This window comes from Suncus etruscus, chromosome 14 (assembly GCF_024139225.1).
Source record: "Suncus etruscus isolate mSunEtr1 chromosome 14, mSunEtr1.pri.cur, whole genome shotgun sequence".
In the NCBI taxonomy this organism is placed as follows: Eukaryota; Metazoa; Chordata; class Mammalia; order Eulipotyphla; family Soricidae; genus Suncus; species Suncus etruscus.
This window is the reverse complement of record NC_064861.1, coordinates 38423456-38444907: the sequence shown is the minus strand read 5'-3', so window position 1 is coordinate 38444907 and position 21452 is coordinate 38423456. Positions and strand designations below refer to the sequence as shown.

The 21452-nt window shown below is 59.6% G+C and overlaps 1 protein-coding gene across 2 annotated transcripts in view; it reads right to left on the bottom strand.

Annotated features, from left to right (window-relative positions):
• GSE1 (Gse1 coiled-coil protein) overlaps nt 1–21452 on the bottom strand; it is a 184567-nt gene that overhangs the window by 21358 nt on the left and 141757 nt on the right. The window contains exon 1 of one of the 2 annotated variants that reach the window (XM_049786706.1): nt 567–774. The exons of the other annotated variant lie outside the window; for it this stretch is intronic. Within the exon in view, the coding sequence (XP_049642663.1) occupies nt 567–573 (7 nt within the window). The 5' untranslated portion in view covers nt 574–774. Of the gene's footprint in view, nt 1–566; nt 775–21452 lie in introns of those variants that run through there. 2 annotated transcript variants of the gene reach the window in all.

Here is a 21452-nt window from a genome sequence, read left to right as displayed (position 1 = left end):
AATTAGCCTGCCGGGGAGGCGGCCGAGGTGTCTCCGGAGCGCCGATATAATTGAATCGGCTCCACTCGGGCGGCCGGCTGGGGGCGGGGAGGCGCATCGAGGCGGAGCAGGAAGGGCAGGGAGGGGAACAGGGCGGCTGCTGCGGCGGGTGGGGGGCGGCGTAGGCGGGACAGGGGGCAGGGCGCACGGCGGGGCACCCTGGGGGTGGGCAGCTGCGTCCCCCCCAACGCCCCCAGCACCTGTCGTGGCCCCCAGTCTCTCCCCCAGCACGGCAAAGTTTTCGCTCGTCTCGGCGCGCGCCCCTTGGCCCCCGCGCGCAACGCGCACACCCTCGGCCCCCCACCCGGCGCGGGGGTGTCTCCACGGTCGGTCGGTCGGTCGGTCGGTCGGTCGGTTGGTCGCTTGCCCGCCCTGGCGGCTCTGCTGGCTCTTATCGCCGCGCACACTAGGGGGAAGTTGCCCGGGAGCCGTTGGTGGCCGCCCCCGCGGAACCCGCCAACTTGGACGCCACGGGGAGGGGGTTCACCCCGCGTCCCCCAACCCCGCGCGCGCCGGCCCCCGCTCACCTTTCATGCCCGGGCCCCGTAGCTGCGCCCGGGCGGACACATGCTGTCGCCCAGGGTGGCTCTCAACTGCTCCTCTCGCCCCGGCTCCGGGCAGCCGCTGGGGAGGGAGGTGGAGCTTCCGGGGCCGCCGCCAAGAAACACCTGCTGCTGTCGCCGGGGCCGCGGCCACACCCGGGCGCGACGCCGCCCACCCGGCCCCTGACCTCGGCCGCCGCGGGGTGTCGGGTTTCAGCCGCAAACACTCACACGCGCGCGCGCGCACCGACGGCCGCCCCGGGCGTACCCCGCGCGCGCACGCACGCACCCGCGCTGCCCCGGCCAGGTGAGGCGAGGACAGCCAGCGATGGGGGGCTGCAGGAACGGGGGGGGGGGGAGTCGGAGGGCGCGCAGACACGCGACCCCGAAGCCCAGGGGAGAGAGAGGCTGACACGAAGCCGGCTTGGGGGAAGAACTTTGCACGGGGGCGGACTTGGACCCCCAACACACACCTACACAATCACACCCACCCACCCCTACATGTTGTGGCCTTCTGGTTCCTTTTGGAGTCGCGCGACCCTTCGCCCTTCTAGGCAGCCCCCTCCCCGCGCCTTGGCAAGAAACTTTGGGGCAGGCCCAAGACGAGGGGTGGGGTAGGGTAGGCCGGTGGGGGGGGCGTGTTCTTGCAAAAAAAAAAAAAAAAAAACCCGCGTCCCCGCGGCTGGAGTCCACGGAGGCGCCGCTCCGCCAGGGTGATCATTAAGTAGCTGGGGTTGCGGTCAGAGGGGAGGCCACCCGCCTCCAGAAACTGGCACGCCGCGGCACAGCACCTCCCCATTCCTGGCACACATACGCACACCCACCTCACCCAGGCACTTGACAGACTGGAATGACTCAGGGAAGCGTCCTGAAATTCCTGGGCGCCCGCAGGCGGCGAGGGGCTGCCCGCGCACCCCCCCCCCGGCCCACCCCTAACCCCCCACAGTCAGTCCCCAGCGGCGGGAGCGCAGACAGCCCGGCGCGCGCCCACCCTCCGCGTCTCCAGCGCGCGCACGGAGGCCTCCAGCACAGGGCCTGCTCCGGGCGCTGACCCCGCGACCACGGGGGGTCGCGCCTGGCCAGGCGGCCGCTTTCACACCCCGGGGCCCAGTCGCCACCACTCCCCCAGAGGCCCGGCCCGCCCGGGCGGCGGGTTTCAACTTTCGCCCCCTCCCCCAGCCCCGGCTACCCGCGCGCCTGCCAGCCGCAAACCTGCCCCAGGACATGCCCGCGCGGCGCTTGGCAGGCGCGCACGCTGCCGTCTCCCCCCGGGCCCGGCCTCCCCCGCCTGCCTTCCTCTCTCTCTCTCTCTCCCTCCCGCACCCTCTCAGCGCCAGCCAGGATTGCGACGGGAGGGAGCGCTGGGCGCCCGCCACCCCCTTCCATCTGTTCCCGATGACGCTGGCGGGCCTGGAGCATTCGGGGCCGGCGCCAGCGGGGAGCAGAGCCTGTGTGTGTCTGTGTGTGTGAGTGTGTGTAGGTGTGCGCCCGCTGGGGAAAGCGAGGGGAAGCGGCCTGACGGCACCCCCACCCCTCCACCAGGCCCTTCCCCCGAGCGCACGCCGCCGGGGCGCCAGGTGAAGGAAAGGGACGCGCGCGCGCGCTTGGGTGGCCCCCCAACCCGGCCTTGCACAAGGCCTTGGCCGACCACAAACGAAAAGGGAAACGGGACGATGAGGTGTCCCCCCTTTTCCCCCCCGTTCTTTTTTTTTTAAGAGGGGCTCCTACCTGCGGGGCCCTCCCGGTGCCGCGCGCCTCGGCCTGGCCCGACGCCCTAATTGGCGCGCCCCGCGGTGTCTCCTGGCGCGGCGAGGCCCGGGTCACTGATCCCCAGCCCGGGGCCGGCGGTTCCACCAGGGCTGGGAGGGGGTGTCGGCGTCCCCCGCGGGGGGCGGGGCGGGCGGGGAGGAGTTGGGAGCGATTCGGGCGGCGGGGCTCGGGCCGGCGAAACAAAACCGAAAACCTCTGGGGCGGTTCTAAACCCGTTCCCACCTGGATGGCAGCCGCGCGCCGGGGGAAAGAAGGGGGGCCATATGCAAACCAGAGCTCGCACCTGGCGCGGGGCAGGCCCAGGACCTCGCTCAATGGGTCCGAATCTCCCCTCGGTACCTCGGGGAGCACGGAACGGGGCTGGAGTCCCACCACAATTGGGAAGGGCCCCCCTCTCCTAAAAGAAAAAAAAAAAAACCGTGGGGGCGCACGCGGCTGGTGGACCCTTCCCAAATGCAAACCCTGGTGCGCCTCGGTGCCAGCCGGTGGCTGGTCCAGTCTAGTCCCGTTTCCCAGACGGCAAAGTCGAGGCCCGGCGGGGCTCGAGGTCACGGGCGCACGGGCGCGGGGCCGGCCTCGCACCTGGCGCCCCTTCCCCTCCCCGCTCCTGGGCGCACCGAGGCAGCTGCTGCAGCTCCCCGCGGCCGCCACCCGGGTGCAGCAGCGAGCCAGCGGCGCGCGCGGCCTGGCCGGGAAACGCTGGCGGCCACCGGGCAGGCTGGCACCCGAGATGGATGAAGCGGCTGTCAGCGTGCCCGCCCGGGGAAATTAGTAATCCGGGAGCGCGGCCTCCGAGGGGAAGGGTGGGAACACTGCTCCTCCGCAGCCCGCGCGCCGCGCTAACGAGCTAGGTCGCTTGACTCCGGCTTTTGCCGCCGCCGCCGCTCGGGCTCCACTCCCCTCAGGCACGTTCCATCTCGCTGCTCCTTGGCAGCTCCCGCCCCCGGTCTGCCAGGGCGCCGTCCCGGGCCCAGCGCTGCAGCGCCTCTCGCTTGCTCGGGCTCTGCCCACCCCACCCCCCGCCCCTCCTCTTGCTCCCCTTAGAATCCCCGCCGAGGAAGGACACGCACAGAAAGGCCAAGGGACGCAGGGGCACCTGGTCAGAGGTGCCCACCAGACCTGTGCTTCCTTTGTATGGGAGGTCATGTCTGCTGGCGCCCACCCCACATCCTGGCAGCCCCGAGACTCCTCTATGCAGGGGATGGGGGGTCCTGGCTAAACCCAGGTGCAACCAGAATGGGAGACACACCAGCGGTGCCCAGGGTTGACTCCTGACTGCACTCAGGAATCACTCGGGTGGGGTGCTGGGGTGCCGGAGATCGAACTTGGGTAGGTTGCTTGCAAGGCCAGTGCCCTCTTCAGCGTCCTCTCCACTGGGGTGAAGGGAACCAGCCCTCTCAAGCCCTCAGAGCTCAGATAGGGAACTGGGGGTGCAGAGGTGGGCAGGAAGGAGAGGTTTGGGGTGCAGGTTCCCTGTGCCACTCAAGTTCTGGCTACTCAGTGGCACCCGTGTAATCGTGCTGAGCATCGGGCCTGAGCAAAGGCTGCCAGATGGGGGCCCAGGAGTGGAGAAAGAGGAGCAAGAAAAGGTGGAGGAGGGAAGAGGAGCAGGAAAAGGAGGAGGTGGTAAGCCTCTCAGCTCAGTGGGGACCTGACCCAGTGGCCCTACCTATGTCTGTCTGCAGCACCCCTGGCCGCTGAGCCGTGTCCCTCCCCCTCAGGGGCAGCACAACCGGGCTCTGAAGGAGATGGGGAGTCCCAGTACCCCGCAGAAGCTGTATCTATTCCAGACTCAGTCCTGGGGCTGTCACATGCAAAGGGTGCCGCCAGGGGGCACCAGAGGCTGGGGGGAAGGTAAGCCTGACCAGGGGAACCTCCTATAGCCAGACATCCTGGCTCTCAGAACAAGGCTGACAGCTTGTGACATCCAAGCAGACCCAGCATGTATCTAAGCACCGCGGGGCTCCATGGGGGTGCAGGAGGGTCATGATTTCCAGGCCCCAGGCTGACACCCAGCGGAGTCTAGAGGCGGCCCTCAGGAGAGGGGGAAACTGGGGTGACCCAGCTAAGGCCAACAGGTCAGCAGGTATCAGCCAAATGACTAATGGGGGACGAGGCGCAGGTCCCCCCCCAGCTTGGAAGGGGCTGGAATCCACCGGGAAGTTGCAGGGTGGGGAGGGAGGTCCTGGCCCTCCATGTCGGGTCAGTGACCCGGAGAGAGGGGTTCCGGTCTGCCCGGCTGCCTCTTCACCCAGGCTGCCCCCCACTTCCTGGCCTTTCAGCGCCTGCAGCCCGGCGCACAGCTGCGCCCCGAGTCAGTTAACAGCTGTTTTGCATAGATTTTCAATTCTAATTGCTTTGCTTTGTGAGCGCCTCGGCCGGTGAATGCCCCCCTGCGCGGCCGCGGGCGGTGGGAGGGGCACAAGGCATGAGAAGGGCTGCGCCTGGCACCAGGGTGAGGGGGTGGGGGCAGCCAAGATCACAGTGGAGGGTGCCTGGACCTTGGGGGGGGGGGGCAGAGGACTGCTGCCTGCACACACACCCCTGGCACACTCAGAACTGGGGGGAGGGTCTGCTCGCTGCTCCGGAAGCCGTCCCTCCCTCCCCTCCTCCCCAGCAGCCCCCCCTCAGGCTCTCCAGACCCAGATATGGGGAGCTAATTGGCCGATAAAGCCGGCTCCAGGGACAGCTGGCATCTATAAAGGAGAAATATTTGCATTTAAAACCTTTCAACTTTACGGGACAGGGACAGGCCCAGGCAGAGGGGGGATGGGGCTTATGGGGGCCCAATAGCGAACCCTGACTCTACCCCAGGCTCCCACTGCTGTCTGGGTTCTGAGCTGTCCTGGCCTAGCTCCCTACCCGCCAGATAAGCTGCAATTACGTGGAGTAAGGAGAGACCCCTGGGTGCTACTAACGGCCAGAACTGACAACCCGGTAGTAGCCTGAGCCCTTGCCCCATTGTCCCTCCATGTCTGCACCCCCTTTCCGCAACCTCACTGGGCCACCCCCACCTGTTTTGGGGAGACCCGGCGGGATAAAGGGAGTCAGGCCAGCTGTCACCCAGCAAATCCCCACAAGGTGGGGAGGAAGGTGCAGAGCCAAGAAATGTTGCGGGATCAGAGACATCAGGGGTGTCAGGGGTTCAGAAACAGCATAGGGGTGAAGGCACTTACCCTGCACAAAGCCCACCCTGGTTCCAACCCTGCAACCCCACAGGGTCCGTTGAATCCTGCCAGAAGTCATTCTTGAGCACCACTGGGAGTGGCCTCAAAACAAAAAATAAATAACAAAATAAAATCACAAAGCAACCGACACAGACCAACAGATGAATGGACAGGCCTGTGACAGCTGCACAATAGAACTACCATCCAGAGAGGGCAGCCCGGAACAGAGAACAGGCAGCAGAACAGAACACAGAACAGCCCAGACGCCCAGACGGCGGGAGCTATGGAACAGCTCAGACCAAGGAACAGCTCAGACCATGGAACAGCCCAGATGGGAGCCACAGAGAGACCCAGATCATGGGAGTCACTTAATGGCTCACAACAGAGGATTCAGGGAACAGGTCACAGAATGGCCCAGACCATTTGGAGCCAGAGAAGCCAGGAGCCTATGGACTGATGAAGGAGGGGTTGGGGCACCCCTGGGGAACACAGGCTTAAAGGGGGTTCTGCCTAAGGAGGATATATGAGGCCTGATGGAGTCACGACCCCTAGAGGAGGCCCACTTGGGTTGGGACTCAGTGGCTAAGCAGTTGGCTTCCACAGCAGCCCAGCAACAACCCCCAGGGCCACCAGCTGCCAGTCTCCTCAAACAGGGCCCACTCACCTGGACAAGGCTGGAGCCCCAGAGACTGGAGCAGACAGCCCCCCTGCCCCAAATAGCCCCCAGAAACCCTTCTACGCTATTTACTGATGCTAGAACCTCCATATGCACCCACTTGGGGGTAGAGCCCAGACAGGCACAAGCAGCCCCTACCCCAGGGTTCACTCCCACTGAACATGGCCCCTGGGTCTCCTCAGAGGGCCCTCAGGCACCGTTTTCCCTTCTACTGAGGTTTGATCTGGGTTCTGCCAGAAGCAACCTCACGAGCACTGAGCTTGGAGCAGCCCCAGAGCACGACCGGGTGCTCCCAAACACGGACAGACAAGAGGTCCTGCTGCTGCCACATGCACTGGGGATTGGGACCAGACAGGGGGTTGGTATTTCAATGCAGAGGGAGACCCCCGTCTTCCCTGCCCTGCCTCTCAAAACCCCATCTCAGATCACCCTGAGATGCCTCGCACCACTTCTCCCATAACCACCAACACACCCTTCTGTCCAGCCTCCCACACAGAAGCTTCTGGAAGAATGTCCTGGTCCTGCCCTGTGGCCCCTGGCAACCTTCCCAACCTCTGAAGGTCCCTCTCTGAGGGTGGCATCAATATGTCCTCCTCCAGGAAGCCTTCCCGATGTGACTCCAGCTCCATGTGGAGGCCCATCTTCTCTCCTCCCTCCATTCTTGCCTCTCTGCCAAGTGCTCCTGGGAGTAAAGAAACAGGGCAGCTTATTCTGGACCTTCCAGGAGGAAATAGTTCAGGGGGCAAAGCCTGCAGGGAATAGTGTGACCCAGCCAGACCCCCCCCCCCCAGAGAGCCCTCAGGCAGGCAGGAGTGCTCAGACCTGGAGCCCTTCCAGAGGTGGGGGCCGGCACATGCTGCTTTTCCGGGCCTTGATGACCTTCAGTGGGCTCTGGGAGGGAGGTGACACCTTCCTGGTCATAAGCAAGATTTGGAGGGGGGGCCCCTCTCCAATGACAGTAAGAATCAGTGGTGATGGGGATGTCAGGTCTCAGGCCCCAAACCCCAGCACCATGGAACTTCCTTCAGGGAGCCAGGGTTCCGTATCTGTCCCCTGCATCCTCTTTCGGGTCCAGTGGGTGCATGTGTTGGTCCCCCTTAGCTAACCCCAATGACCTGGGTGGGTCCCACCCCGGGGATTGGTGACCAGAACACCCACTGGCCCTATCCTCCGGCTTTTAAAAATTAGTTTTCATTTCTTTCCCCACCTCTCCTGGCCTCGTCAACAGCCCCCGATCTGGAGCGTGTTTGTCATTTTTATGGGCCTGCAGGAAGTGCCGTGACTGCGGAGGGAATTTGATTCCGAGAGAACCGGGTCCCTGGCGTCAGTCAACATTATTCATTTAACAACTTCTATCAGGGAGACTTGAGTGAGCCCTTACCGGAAGGTTTAATTCACCACCCCCAAGAAAAATAATTCGGAGAGTGGGAGGAGGGTGGTGTGGCACTGTGGGGCCCAAGGGACGGAGCGTTGAGGGACACGGATCTGCCTATGATAGGCCCTAAGAGTCTCCCCTGCACTGAGTGGCCATGTCTTCGCACATCCTCCCGGGAAGGGCAGGGCCCTACCCAGCACTGCCAAGTTTTCTGGGCACTAGAATTTGAAGTGTCCTCTGGACGCTGTAAATTTGTCAAAATCGGGAAAGATCAGAGAAGTGCAGAGACGACAACCCAGGTGGAGCTGAGGGTCCCTGGGGCCAGGCCAGGGCAACCATTTCCAGGGGAGAGGGATGAAACATAGGGCAAGTGGCCCCATACCCCCTGCCAATGGGCAGAGAGAGGGGATAAAGAACACAGCTTCCGGTTCCCTCAGACAATCCCAGATGCTTCCGGTGTCCTTAAAGAGAACAAGGGTCATCTCTAGCCGGTAGATGTAAGGCACCAACAAAGTAAATGTAAGGCAAGTCTCCGATTGAGCCACCCTACCCCGAGAACCCACAAAGAGCGCTCATCCAGGGCTGAGGATCGTCTGCTTTCTAGAACCTTCTAGTTATTTCTGTCCTGCCTACAGGAAGGCTGCAGGTAGCCCTGTTGGATGGAACCTCTTTCTGGGGCCCAGAGGGCCCAGGGGTTTCCTGATGATGCTTCGGTTGTTCAGGACATGATGATATTTGGCCGGAGATGTCAGGACCACTAGGCTTTCCAGGCAGCACAGAGGAACCATAGGAAGTAGGCACTGGAACCTTTCTAGCCCGAGTCCCATCCCACATAACTTTCTCGATGCTGCTGAGTGTTCTCTGGGCTGCTGTGATGCCCGGCTGGTGTGACCACGAGGCAAGAAAAAAAAGCACCATTGGCTGCCTCTTAATTAATCTTAAGGGCTAAAGTGAAGCAAGTCAGAGGGGAGGGACCAAGCAATAACACAGCAGTAAGCATGCGGCCAACACATGAAGGGCCCGGTTCAGTTCCTAGCATCCCATATGATTCCCCGAGCCTGCCAGGAGATATTTCTGAGCACAGAGCCAGGAGTAACCCTTGAGTGCTGCTGGTGTGAGCCAAAAACAAACGAAGTTGGAGGGGAGCAGATGGGAGGACAGACTAGTGACCCAGAGATGCCTAGCACCGCAGCACTCAGCTCCCAGACATCCCCTCAAGGAGTTTACTGACTACCCAGGGATGTGCTGTCACCAGCCCTTCCTTTAGGGGGACACACTGAGAGCCCTGAGAGTTGACTGGGTTGTCAACCACTCTGACAGGGGCTGTGACGAGAGAGTGTGAGTGGGGAGCAAAGGACGCACAAGCGGGTAGTGGGTGAATGGGTGGGTTGGTGAACGGATGGGTAGGTTATAGTGGCTGAATGAGTGAGTGGGTGAATGGGTGAATCAATGGTGGGTGGGTGGTGGATGGATGGGACGATAGGTGTATGGATGGGGGTTGGGTTGAGATGGGCAGGTGAATGGTTGGTGAATGAGTGGGTGAATTAGTGAATGGTTGAATAGGTGAATGGATGGTTAAGTAAATGGGTGGAGAATGGATGGGTGGATGGAGAGAACTGTCATGGGCAACTGGCAAGAATATTGATGGGAGGACAGAAACAGGACTTCAGGGGCCTCAGGAGGAGCCCAGAAGCTAGGACAATGTCTAAGGCTCCATCCAGGTTCAATCCCCAGTGCTACCACAAGTGCCAGGTGCAATCCTGTGCTACCACCTCAGAAGGGCAGAAGGATGAGAACCACTGGGGCACACCCACAGGAATGGAGTCCCACCCCCATCTGCAGGTCCCAGCTCCCACCCTGCCCCTGCACAGGAACCCCAGGTCCAAGTATTAACCTTGACAGTGGGCTGGGGGCACCATAAAACCAACAGAATCTCCTCAGAATGGGGAAACCCGACACCCCTCAAAATAAGGGAGCCCTGAAACCTCATAACATGGAGCCTGACAATATTGCAGTGAACGCCACGATGGAAAGCGAGTAAACAGGCTTGTGGGGACATCAGCCTGCTGTGACCCCCAGCCCTGCCCCCTTCCTGCCATGGCCAGTGTTGCCTTCAGAAAAAGTGGGGCCGCTGAGCCCCAAGTCTGCCCGGCCTCTCCACTCCTGGGGCCTGGGACAAACTGAGAAGGGGAAGGAAGGTTCGTGAAGTCTCCTGAGTTTAGGGCCGGTAGACCTGTGTGTGTGTGTTGCTGAGTGCTGGGGAGGGGCCTGCGTGTCCCCTTTCCCCATGTCCCCTCTCCCTCCTGCTCTGCAGCCCTCCTGGGGGCTCAGTCCCAGACCTACTGGTCCCCAGGCCCTTAGGTATGGGCACCCTTAACAAAGTCAAGGGGTGCAGGTGGCAGCCACGTGGCCCTAAACCAGTGCCAGGGCAGTGGATAGACCTCCCCTCAGATCCTTTGGTCCTGAGCAGGAGGAGTGGCTGTGGGGCCAGGCAGACTCTGTGGGGACAAGGGCAGAGCATGAACCGCCCCCAGATGGAGCTGGAGCAGATGGAGGCCGGAGCAGGCCAGGGGCACTCAGCTCTGACCACCTGCCTGCCAGGCCCCTTCACGCCAGCCCCCTGCCCTGCAGACCCATCCTCGGGGCCTCTGGCCCTCCCTCTCCACAGAAGTCAGGCCTCAGAGCAGGAGGACGCATTCCCCTGTCGGCTAATGAACGGTGGTGCTGGGCCAGGCGTGGGCCCCCAGCAACTGGGCAGGGTTCCAGGCTGGCGTCCCCCGCCCGGGACGCGGCGCTGTCATCAGAACCGCATTGTTCTGGCCAGGAGAGGAAGCGGGTCCAGCAGATGGCAGGTGTAACAAAAGCAGCTTGCTGTGGCCAAACCAATTATTTATCTAATTATGATTTACCACTTAACCACATGATCTTTCTGCAGAGTTGTGGGCAATTAAAACCGGGGTGACTGTGTGGATTATGCAAATGGGCTAAAGCCCAGCGAATAAAATCTGAGGTGAGGCATTCACACAGGCGGGAGTTGGCACGGGGCAGCCCAGGGGAGCCCAGGGTCTGGGGGAGGGGCAGGGTTGGGGGAGTCAGTCCCCCCACAGGAGCAGGATGATGAGGGGGGCAGGGCAGGGCAGCTCCCTCCATGATGGTGACGTCAGGCCCCTGGGAGGGGACCAGGCAGCTGTGCTGACAGGAACTGGCAGGGGGAGGGGAGGACCCCTTTTTCGAGTCTCCCCACCCCACACACACACTGGCCAGCTTTCAGAGAGAGCTGTGAGTGTCTATCTTTCTGTCTGCAGGTGAAGGACAGTGGCCTGACAGCCCAAGAAGTTACCCATGCTCCCTAGGCTGGCTGAGGGGAGAACGAGAGAGAGAGGAGGGAGAGAGAGAGAGAGAGAGAGAGAGAGAGAGAGAGAGAGAGAGAGAGAGAGAGAGAGAGAGAGAGAGAGAGAGATTGGGGGGGGGTTGGGAACCCCTCAGAACCTGCGCTCTGAGCCTCCCAACCCTGGCCTGCTGCAGACTGGTGTCCTCAAGTACAGAGAGGTCAGGCAAGTTGCCCAGGTCCCCCATTGGCTCATTCACATCAGGGCACCCTTCATGCTGACCTCCCTCCCGGCTGGCGCTTCAGATCCCAAGAGCTGCGTGTGTGGTGGGGGAACCCTGGGACTGAAGTGGCCTTCCCGCCTCCCACCCAGGTTTGTGGGCTGATGGAGAATGTTGGAAAAGGAAAACAAGGAAAATCCGCCTGGGGGCGGCTGCTGGCAGGGCCCAGGGGCTTCCGGAGTGGAGCAGAAGGAGAAATAACCCGCTAAAACTAAGGCCACTCCTCCAAGGCCTGCAGTTCTAGAACATTCCAGCAGCAGCAGCGGCCCAGGGACTGTCCTGGCCGGGTTCTGAGGACTCTTGGAGGGCCGGGAGTTGCCTGGTAAAGGAGCCACTGCTCCCTTCTCCCCTGGGATCTCCCTAATGCCTACCCAGTCAGGCTGCCAGGAGGTGGGGTGTAGAAGGCATGAGGGGCACCGAATGGGTGGACAAAGAGCCAATCCTGGAACACTGGCCTCTAACCCTGACATCAGGAGCCAGGAGGGACTGTGGTGGGTGGAGTAAAGGAGCTTGGCCGTCCTTCCACAGAGGCAGCCCAAGACCCCACCAGCCCCAGGCTTCCAGACCTCCCTTCTTTACACATTAGCAAGAAAGTGTGGTAAGGCACTCAGCACAGGCCAAAGACTGGGTCTCCTCAGGCCACCTCAGGGGCCTTGCTGGCTAGCAGTCACTGCCCTGCAGTCTAACCTTGCCCTCCTGCACCCAAGAGATGGGAACCACCCCAGGGCGAAATGGGGCATGGGGTTGGGGGGCTGAGGTATAGGCTTGGGGTTGCCCAGGTACCACATTCTGGTCTTAGGGCTATGGTCCCACTGCACATTAGCAAACTTCCCAGATACTAGGCGGGTGGTAGGGATCCCAGGCTCAGAAAACACTTGGCTCCTGGAACCCCACTTCGAGCTCAGGCCAGGCCAGGTGTCCCAACCCAACCAACAGCTGGACCTGCACACAGCACCCCACCCATGGACACATGCCTCTTGCAAGGCCACGTTCCTTTGCAACAGGCCCCGCCCACCAGCCCTTTGCCGCCCCCCCCCCCCCAGAGGTCCTTCTGGGTAGATGTAGCCCCACACTCCCGGATCTGAAGCCAACCCTGTCCAGCAAAGGCCACCAGGCATCTGAAGAGTCAAATGATGGACCCAGAGGCCAGAATCGGGCAAAAGGGTCTGAGTGAGGAACAGCCAGCAGGCACCTGCCCAGCCCCTGGTCCTCTGACCAGACCACCGCACCCAGGCTGCCCTTCTCCAAAGCACTGAGGCTGGTGGGGCCTCCTATGCACCTCTTGTCCCCACGTTGTCATAGAATGAAGGACTCCTTTCTTCTCTCGGGGCACAGACCCAGCACTGATGGACAGATGTGGGGTTCTCAGCGTCCCAACAGGTTGTGACACCCCATCCACATCTGCAATCAGCAGCAGTGGTAGGGGCCATGTCCTGTCCCAAGCACGTCCATGTGGCCGACTGGGACCAGTGGGGTGGGATCTGTTCTGGGGGAGCTGAGAAAAATGCAAGGGCAGCTGGAAAAGCCTCTCAGGACATGGACAGAGGGACAAGAAGGGTGTGGGGATCAGGAGGGTCACTGCCAGGTGATCATGTTTGTCTGGTCCTCCACTGCCTTAATTCATATCCATGGGCCCGGAGAGATAGCACAGCGGCGTTTGCCTTGCAAGCAGCTATCCAGGACCAAAGGTGGTTGGTTCAAATCCCGGTGTCCCATATGGTCCCCCGTGCCTGCCAGGAGCTATTTCTGAGCAGATAGCCAGGAGTAACCCCTGAGCAATGCCGAGTGTGGCCCAAAAACCAAAAAAAAAAAAAATTAATATCCACCTGAACACAACCCAAGGCCCCACCCTGATTGCAGCTCAGCCACAGGACAAAACCACTTGAGGGGGCCTGAGCAAGAGCACAGCAGGGGGGCTGGAAAGATAGCATGGAGGTAAGGCGTTTGCCTTGCGTCCAGAAGGATGGTGGTTCGAATCCTGGCATCCTATATGGTCCCCCGTGCCTGCCAGGGGGCAATTCCTGAGTGTAGACCCCTGAGCACTGCTGGGTGTGACCCAAAACCCATAAAAATAAAAATAAAAATAAAAATAAAAAAACGAGCACAGCAGGGAGGATGTTGCCTTGCATGCAGCAGACCAGGGTTCAAACCCCAGCATCCCATGGAATCCCTTGAACACAGCCAGGAGTGAACCCCTAAGCACCGTTGGGTGTGGCCCAAAAATAATAATTAAAAAAAAAAAAACTCAAAACAAAACCCCTCCCCCATGCCCAGAGAACCTGGCAGCAGTGGGCGGAAAGCGCGAAGCCATGGCTGGTGCCAGGCACCCGCAGGTGCACCCAAGCCCAACCCGGGCCCCGAAAACGCCACACAGGAGCGGGCGCTGTGGTTTACGATGCGCAGATGGCGGCGCGGGCCAGGGGGGAGGCTTTACCTTGGGATAAGAAATTAACACGAGCAAATAGCAAATTTACTACGTGTATTTTCATTTTCCTAATACCAGCACCATCTGCTCGCCACTGGGCCCATGTCGCCATCCCCCCACCCCGCATTCTTCACATCCACTTCCTTTTATTTATTTTCTTCATTTCCCACAGCCCAGCCCCCCAGGCAGCCTAGAAGTGGAGCTCAGCCATCGCCAGACCGGGGTCCAGGCCATGGCCAGCAGCCTCTAACTCCCATTTCTGTCATCTGCAGCTTGAAGAAGGTGGGGATATTCCCACACACACACCCATTTCCAGGCCTTGAAGGGTGTCTCCAGCCCGGGGAGAAAGACTTTCAAGAACCTTCTGGACTCCATTCCCTCAAAAGAGGAAACAATAAGAGACCAGCTGAGGCCTGGCCTCTGGGAGTCTCTGACCTGCCCTGCCCTGTCTCTGCAAATATTTCCAAAGACAAAAGCCACAGCAGGGCTCCTGGGGCCGGAAGAAGGGAGGGGGTAGCAAGGAATATCAGAGCAAGATGGACCTATGGGCGCCCTGTGACTGACGAGAGCCAGGCCCACACAATAGGAGAGGACAGCAGGATGCTGGCCTGCCCTTGGCAGGAGCCCCCACACCTACACCAGTCAGCACCAAGCATGTCCAGGCGGTGAGGCCTGAGTGGCTGAACACCCCATAGCTCATATCCACAGACCAGGACTGCTCTGCAACTGTGAACCCAGAACTTCGGACATCGCTGATTTGGGCCAAGGGTGTGTGTGTCATCCCACAAGAGGCAGTTCCCCCGGGACAAGACTGGGGTCCCCATACTAGGGAACGTGGCTCTGCACCTCATGACATTGGTAGACACTCATCTCCAAATTCAGAGAACCCCAAACCTGACTTGGCTTTTGTAGCTTCTTAGAAGCCTCAAGAGAGTCAGTCCCCTCATGAGAAATGGGGGTCCCTAACCCCAAGACCCCAGAGGTGCCCCCTAACCACTGCTCAGCTCTCCAAGCCCTGCCAGCACCATGACGTTGGGGGTGACTTGTCACCACTGCTCCCGAGCACAGGACAGGAACAGGAGCTCAGAGAGGTCAAGGACAAGTCTGAGGTCACACAGTGAGGAAACGGCAGACAGGAAGTGGGTTGCCTCCTCCGAACAATTACCCCCAAACAAGACAAAGCACAGAGTCACTGGGGGGGGGGGCGCCCAAGTTCTCAAATACCAGAGAGACAGAGCTGGAGCAGAGAAGCACCCCAAAGTCAGACATGCCCAGCCGGCCCAATGAGAAACCATGTTGCCCCTGACAATGACTGTAGGCGCCGGGGTATATTTAGTGGGGTCCTGGAGCACCAAGGCATGGGGTAATGACGGAGAACTCTGGAAGGCCCCCCCACCAGGCAAGCAGGGGCTGAGAACTCTCTGGCTCCCAGGCTTTACCTTGCATCCCCCATTTTTGAACTCCCCCTGATCTGTTTCTCCCAATCAGCAAACAGGATAGAGGGACCAGTGACCTCAAGGCTGAGCCTGAACCAGCAGAATTGAGTGGCCCAGGTTTCCACGAGGGGGTAAGGGCGATTCTCAGCCTCCTGGTTAGCAAAACAGCTGACCCCCCCAACACGTACGCACACTTGAATACATTCACACAGGTATACACACATTCACCGACACACATATATTCACGTTTAGACACATGCGCACATACATGTAGACATTCAGATAAACACACAAGTACATCTACTTTCACAGATGCACACATCAGACACACATTCACACACATGTGCATGTACAGACACACATAGATACACACAGACAGACACACACGGCCCAGCCAGCCATGCCCTCGCCCTCGCCCTCCCTGGCTCCGCAGCCGGAGGGAAAGGCCCAAGATTGGAGGATACAATTTGATTTGAAACAATTTTATTGCTCAGCCCAACGCAGGCTTTAAATATTAAAGAGGCATAAAACGGAGGGGGGAGCGCAGAGAGCCCAGCCCCAGCCTCAGGCCTCTGCCAAACATTCTGCATCTGAAAACAGGAGTACCAGGGGAGGGGCTGCCAGAACAGGCAGAAGGGTGGGGGGCTGCCTCCCTTGTTCCCCGTCCCTCACTCCATAGACCCTTCCCAAGCAGAGACCCCTCACCCCCTTCCCCAGGCAGGTTCCACGTCGATTATTAATGGGCCTCACAAGGCGTGTGAATTACTGAAACAAACACGGCAGAAACAGGGCATCGGGGCAGAGGGAGGCGGCCAGGCGGCTTGGCTCAGGCGGGCCTGGCAGGTGCCAACGAGCTCCGGCCTGCTCACCATATGCACAGCCCAGCCGGCCAGGGCCCGGCTGAAGGGGCCCCTAGGAACCCTCTCTACCCCAAAAGAGAAGTGCAGGTGGGCTCACACTGGCCTGGCCTCTTGGGGACCTGGAGTGTCACACAGGTCTCCAGGCCATGCAGAACACAAAGCCCAGGGCTGCCTGTAGGCTGCGGTGCAGCTGGCGAGCCCCCGCCCCCCTTCACCCACAGGATTTCACGGTCCGCGTGGGAGGGAGGAGGCCTCCCGCGCCATAACGCCATAATTAGGGCCAAGTGGGGAGACAAAGAGATCTGAGGCCACCACGGCAGCAGCGGGGGGAAGAGCAGGGGTGGAGGCCCTGGAAGCAGAGTCCACAAGGGCCCATGGGGAGGGGCTGGCACAGCTCCTTAGTGGGGGGGCTTGAGGTGGGGGGGTTCACAGAAGCAGGCACAGCCCCCCCAGTGAGTCTGCAGACTCTGAGAGGGCACTCAGTAGTGCCTGGCAAGGCTCAGGCCGTGCATGTGATGGAGAGTACATGTGTGTGAGACACAGTGTGTGATAGCCATGTGGCACATACATGTGGTGGGACACAAGTACACAAATGCGAGACATGACTGTGGTGATCATGTGTATTTGTCATGTGTGGCACACGTGTGCATAATAGAGTGGAGATGTGTAATTGTGTGTAAATGTGTGGGACACATGGGTGTACGAGCAATATACATGCATGTGATGGGATGTGCAGATCAACATGTTTGCACACAAGTGAAACAGTCCTAAAATTTGAGTTGTCACGTTCATACATGTGATGGGGACTGTGACAGGATGTCTGTATGACAGGGCATGTTGTGGTGTCCCTGCCTCCCTCGATCCTCTTTATGAAGAGCTATCCAGAGCACCCAACTAGATCACCTGGTACCTATTGGCCAGGGGACCACATAGAGTTTGGGAGCACAGGGAGCACAGAAAGCTCGAGTAATATGGGGCCCAGAGGTGGGAAGCATGGGTCGACCTTACAAGCTGCCATCGAGAATTCCAAATGAGGACCCTGTATGGCCCGGGAATGGTGGGGTGCCTTGGGAGAGAGGCACTAGGCAACACCCCCTCGTGCCCACCTCTCCCGCCCACCACCAGTGAGCTCCCTTCTCACGCCCACAATAATCCTCCGACTTTACAGCAAATTATTAAAACTCACTTATATTTAATCTGCCTTCTGGAATTAATTGAATTTTTACGCTCAGCAAATGCCACCGTCCACGCCGCCTCCCGCCCGCCGGCTCGAAACGGCTGAACGACGGGAAAGCTGGGGGGTCGTGGGCTGGCGACAAGGCTAGCACCCTGAGCTGTGAGACCCATTGGCATGGGATTCCCCGGCCAGGGTCTTGCTCCCCAGTGTTCCACCCCACCAGCACCCCAAAGCTCAGGGGAAACCTCTTGCTTATTCGCCCGCATTAGCCCCTGAACCCTGGCCAACCCCAGCCACGGAGACACCCCAAGGCTGTGGAGGTCACACAGATCCTGGCAGGGCCCCTTTCTGCCAAGACACATTAACCCGGGTGCTGTCTTGGGGAGGGCGTGTTTGCGGAGCCTTGTTGGGGTGCTAAGTGGCTCCTCTTTCATCTGCCAGGTTCGGGCGCCAAGTGTGAAGACACCAGCAAGAGGCGCCTTCAAGGCTCCGCTCCAGTCACTGCACCCAAGCCCCCGAGAAAAACTTCTGGGCAGGGCATGACCCAGGCAATTCCACAGGGCCGCCGGGTCCCCCTCAAAAATCTCAGTCCCTGTCTGGGGGAGGGCACAGAAACAGGCCAGAGTCTTATTCACTGAGGAGTGGCGGTGACACTGTTTTTTGTTCCAACTCAGGAAACATGCGAAAACCAAGGAAAGTGGATGCTACTAGTTCCTATGGGAGAAAGGGTTAGCAGAGGGCAGAGAATGGCCCTTGCAGTCCCAGGGCCAGGGCACGGCAGGTACTTTGGGCATATTCATTTTACTTCCTTCAGAGGACAAGGGAGGCCTCCTTTGGGGACACAGAGATGCCCCCAACCCCAGACCTGACCCAGCAGGTAGCTGGTTCCCAAAGCTCCCCAAATTTCCCCCAAGGCTGACTTTGCCAACCTACCTCACCATACTCTGATGAGGGTAGGGGCCACGACCTTGCCATAGGCTGACCTGAGTGCCCACACCTTATCCTACAGTAGGGAGTTCTCAGTGCCTGGGGTGCCCAGGGCTTCCTGAGAAGGGGAAACCATAAATACTCGCTCCACATTACAGGACTATCAGGCAGGTGCCCACCCCCACCCCGAGTGGTCGAAGCCCTGTACTGTGGGGGGCCTCCTCTGTGGAGTTACTGGACCTCCTCCTCTTTTTTGGTTTGGGGGAGTCACACAGCTGGCTCCGGGGTTACTCCTGGCATTGTGCTCAGGAATCACTTCTAGCAGGTTCAGTGGACTCTATGGGATGTGATGCCAGGGTTCGAACCTGGGTCAGCTATATACAAAGCCAACGCACTTCCCACTTCCCACTGTGCTGCTGCTCTGGTCTCTCTTCTCTGAATTCTGATGTTATACTCAGTGCTCAGGGTGTGTTGTGGTGCTGGGCTGGAACCCAGACCAGCCCCTACCACTTAGGCTGCATTCCCCAGACCATTCTTGGCTGCAGCCCAGAGGCCAAGTCACCCACTCACCTGGCCTCATTGTACTGAATCTTCTGGGACACCCCAGCGGCGACAATGCCGGACTCGGGGCTTCTGGCTCCAACTTGAACCTCAGACTCCACCACTAGCATCAAGATAAGTGGGTCCAGCGATAGGGTCTACACTACCAGCACCAAGATGGGCTATACTTTGTCGGGCTGGGTGAGCGCCCAGACAAACCATGTGCCTGTCACTGTCGGAGATGGAGAGCCGTCCTGGTTCCCTGGAGAAACTTCAGATCCCCACTTCCTGCTGGTCCCCACAAGCCGGGGGGTGGTGGTGGTTAGAGGGAGTCTGGAGCCCAATGAACTCCCTGTAATTGAAGGAAGGTAAACTCTGGGAAATAGAGGTGCGGGTGCTCTGAGAGGCTGGAAATGACAAAGTTTGGGGGATTCTGTGTGGAGACATTTGGGACACACCAGGTGGTGCTAAGGGATCCCTCCTGGTGTGCTTGGGTGACCATAGGGGACTCAGGGATGAACACGGATCAGTTGTTTGTTTTGTTTTGCTTTTTTGGGGGGAGGTCACACCTGGCAATGCTCAGGGTTACTCCTGGCTCTATGCTCAGAAATCTCTCCTGGCAGGCTCAGGGAACCATATAGGATGCCAGGATTCGAACCACCATTTTGCATGCAAGGCAAACACCCTACCTCCATGCTATCTATCTCTCCAGCCGCATGGGTCAGTCGTTTCCAAGGCCATCACCCTTCTTCCTCCCCACTGCCTGGGCCTGGCTCCAGCCCCACAAGAGAAATAGTGACAAACTCTTGAGGTGACTTGGGGTCCCTCCCTCACCTACACCAAGCTGGAGTATTCTGGCATGCTTGGGGGACCCATATGGTATGCCGAGGATCGAACCTGGGTCTGTCCCAGGTTGCTGTGTGCAAAGCAAATGCCCTACAGCTGCGCTATCACTTCGTCCTCTGTCCCAGAGCTCTTAACCTAGAGCACCCAAGTCCTGTCTCCAGCTAGGCCCATCATTCCGTGTCTGAGACCAGAGGTCCCGCACCTGGCCCCTGGGCTCCAAGTCAGAGCACAGAGTTCTGAGAGCACCAGAAAACCAGAATGCATGTACCAGGGGCCCTTGGCCAGAAAACTCCACTCTAGGTCCAGTGTCTCCTTTGGAGAGAGGCAAATAGTGGTAGCTGCCCATTCCTGCACAGGCACACCAACAGGAGGACAGTTGGTCCGGCAGGGCTGTGCTTGCCCCACAGACACCACACACTTGCAGTCGAACACACTCAACCCAGGACAGACTCCAAGCACACAAACAAGGCATCCTACCAAATGCCAAAGTATCATGGAAATTCCAACAGCTAAAACAAATTCGGCCATAAAAAGACTGGAGTCCTGAAAAGCAATCTCGGCAATTAAGCCGTTTTCTGCTATATGGTGATAATCACCTAATTATACTATTAATGACAGTTCAACCTGCTTTGAAATAAAAGGACGTTCTTCCAGAACGGGCCGCCAGCTGTTAGTTACAGATGCCAAACATCTTTAAAGTGTTATTATTAAAGGGGAGGGAAAAAAAACCTATAAAACGAACATGACACTCCTCTGCCACAGCCCCCTCCTCGCCTGGGATCACTCAGGAGGTCCTGAGTCAGAAAAAGAAAAGTCCAGCGTAGGAGGAGGTAAAGGGCAGCAAGGGACTCAGGGCATCCCGGGACAATCCACTCGTGGGATTGGACGGCCCCTGAAATAAAGGCCAACAGCCGCTTTCTTCCTTCTTTCGTTCCTTCTGGTCAGGAATGTAGGCGCTAATGGCTCTACAGCTCTCCTGACAGTGCTCAGGGACAGTCTGGGACAGTGTGAGAGCGTGCAGTGGCAGGAAGCCGCTGGCTGTCACGCCAAGTGTGAGAAACGGGTCACCTGAGTGTGGCGCCCGCTACTCCAGGCAGACAAGTGGCCCTAGCACAGTGCCCGCCTGACACGCCCCCCCACGCGGCCTGACAGCTGGAACAGCCTTGTTTAATTAACTGGACATGTGGGGCCTGAACTCAGCACAGTGGGGAAGGCGCTTGGCTTGAGTGAAACCGACCCAGTTTGGTCCCAGCACTTCACAGGGTCCCAAGTCCTGTCAGGCATGAGTCCTGAGCAACCTCCCAAAACCAAACAAACAACAAATTAATAGGCCAGGTGAGGAGCCCCAGAAAAAAGCTGTTCATGGGGACCAGGAGTAACCCTGCCCCCCACACAGAGGGGCTGAGGGTGAGGTCAGGGAAGGAGACCCTGGAGAGAGGCTGGGTTGATGAGTTGAGAGGGGGCCTGGGGCAGGGCTGGTGGGGTCACCAGAAAGTTTCCCCTGCACCCCTGCATGCCACTACTCCACCATCAGGAGCCAGCCCAGCTGCCAGAATCAGGGCCCAGCTGAGCTGGGATAGAGGCCAAAGGCCAAAGGGCAGGGAACGATTGAGGCCCCAGGCGCCTCGCACTGGTCTCCACTTGCTAGAAGACTGGATGTGAGGCCTGCCCCCCAAAAAACCCAGCCTGTCACGGGGCAGAGCAGGCGCTGTGGCCCCTGACAGCATCCCTGCACCCCCTCGCCTCCAACTCCCGCTGACCTGGACACAGCCAAGAGAAGTGTGTGGGGCTCAGGAGGCAGATGGGGCTGAGATGGGCTGAGCCACAGACACACACACACCCACACACCCGGGGGAGTTCCCAGGATGTGCCCCTCTGCCCCATGGCTCAGGGAATAGAGGTCACGCATGTGACCTGGCCCTGTTTTCTCCAGAACTCAGCTCAGGAGAAAATTTCGATTCCCAGGAAGTTGCCCAGAAACACAGGAAGGACACAGGCTCACAATGGGTCATTCTGGCCGCATGGCTGCGGCCTGACCCAGAAGGTCACCGAGTTTCCAGCTG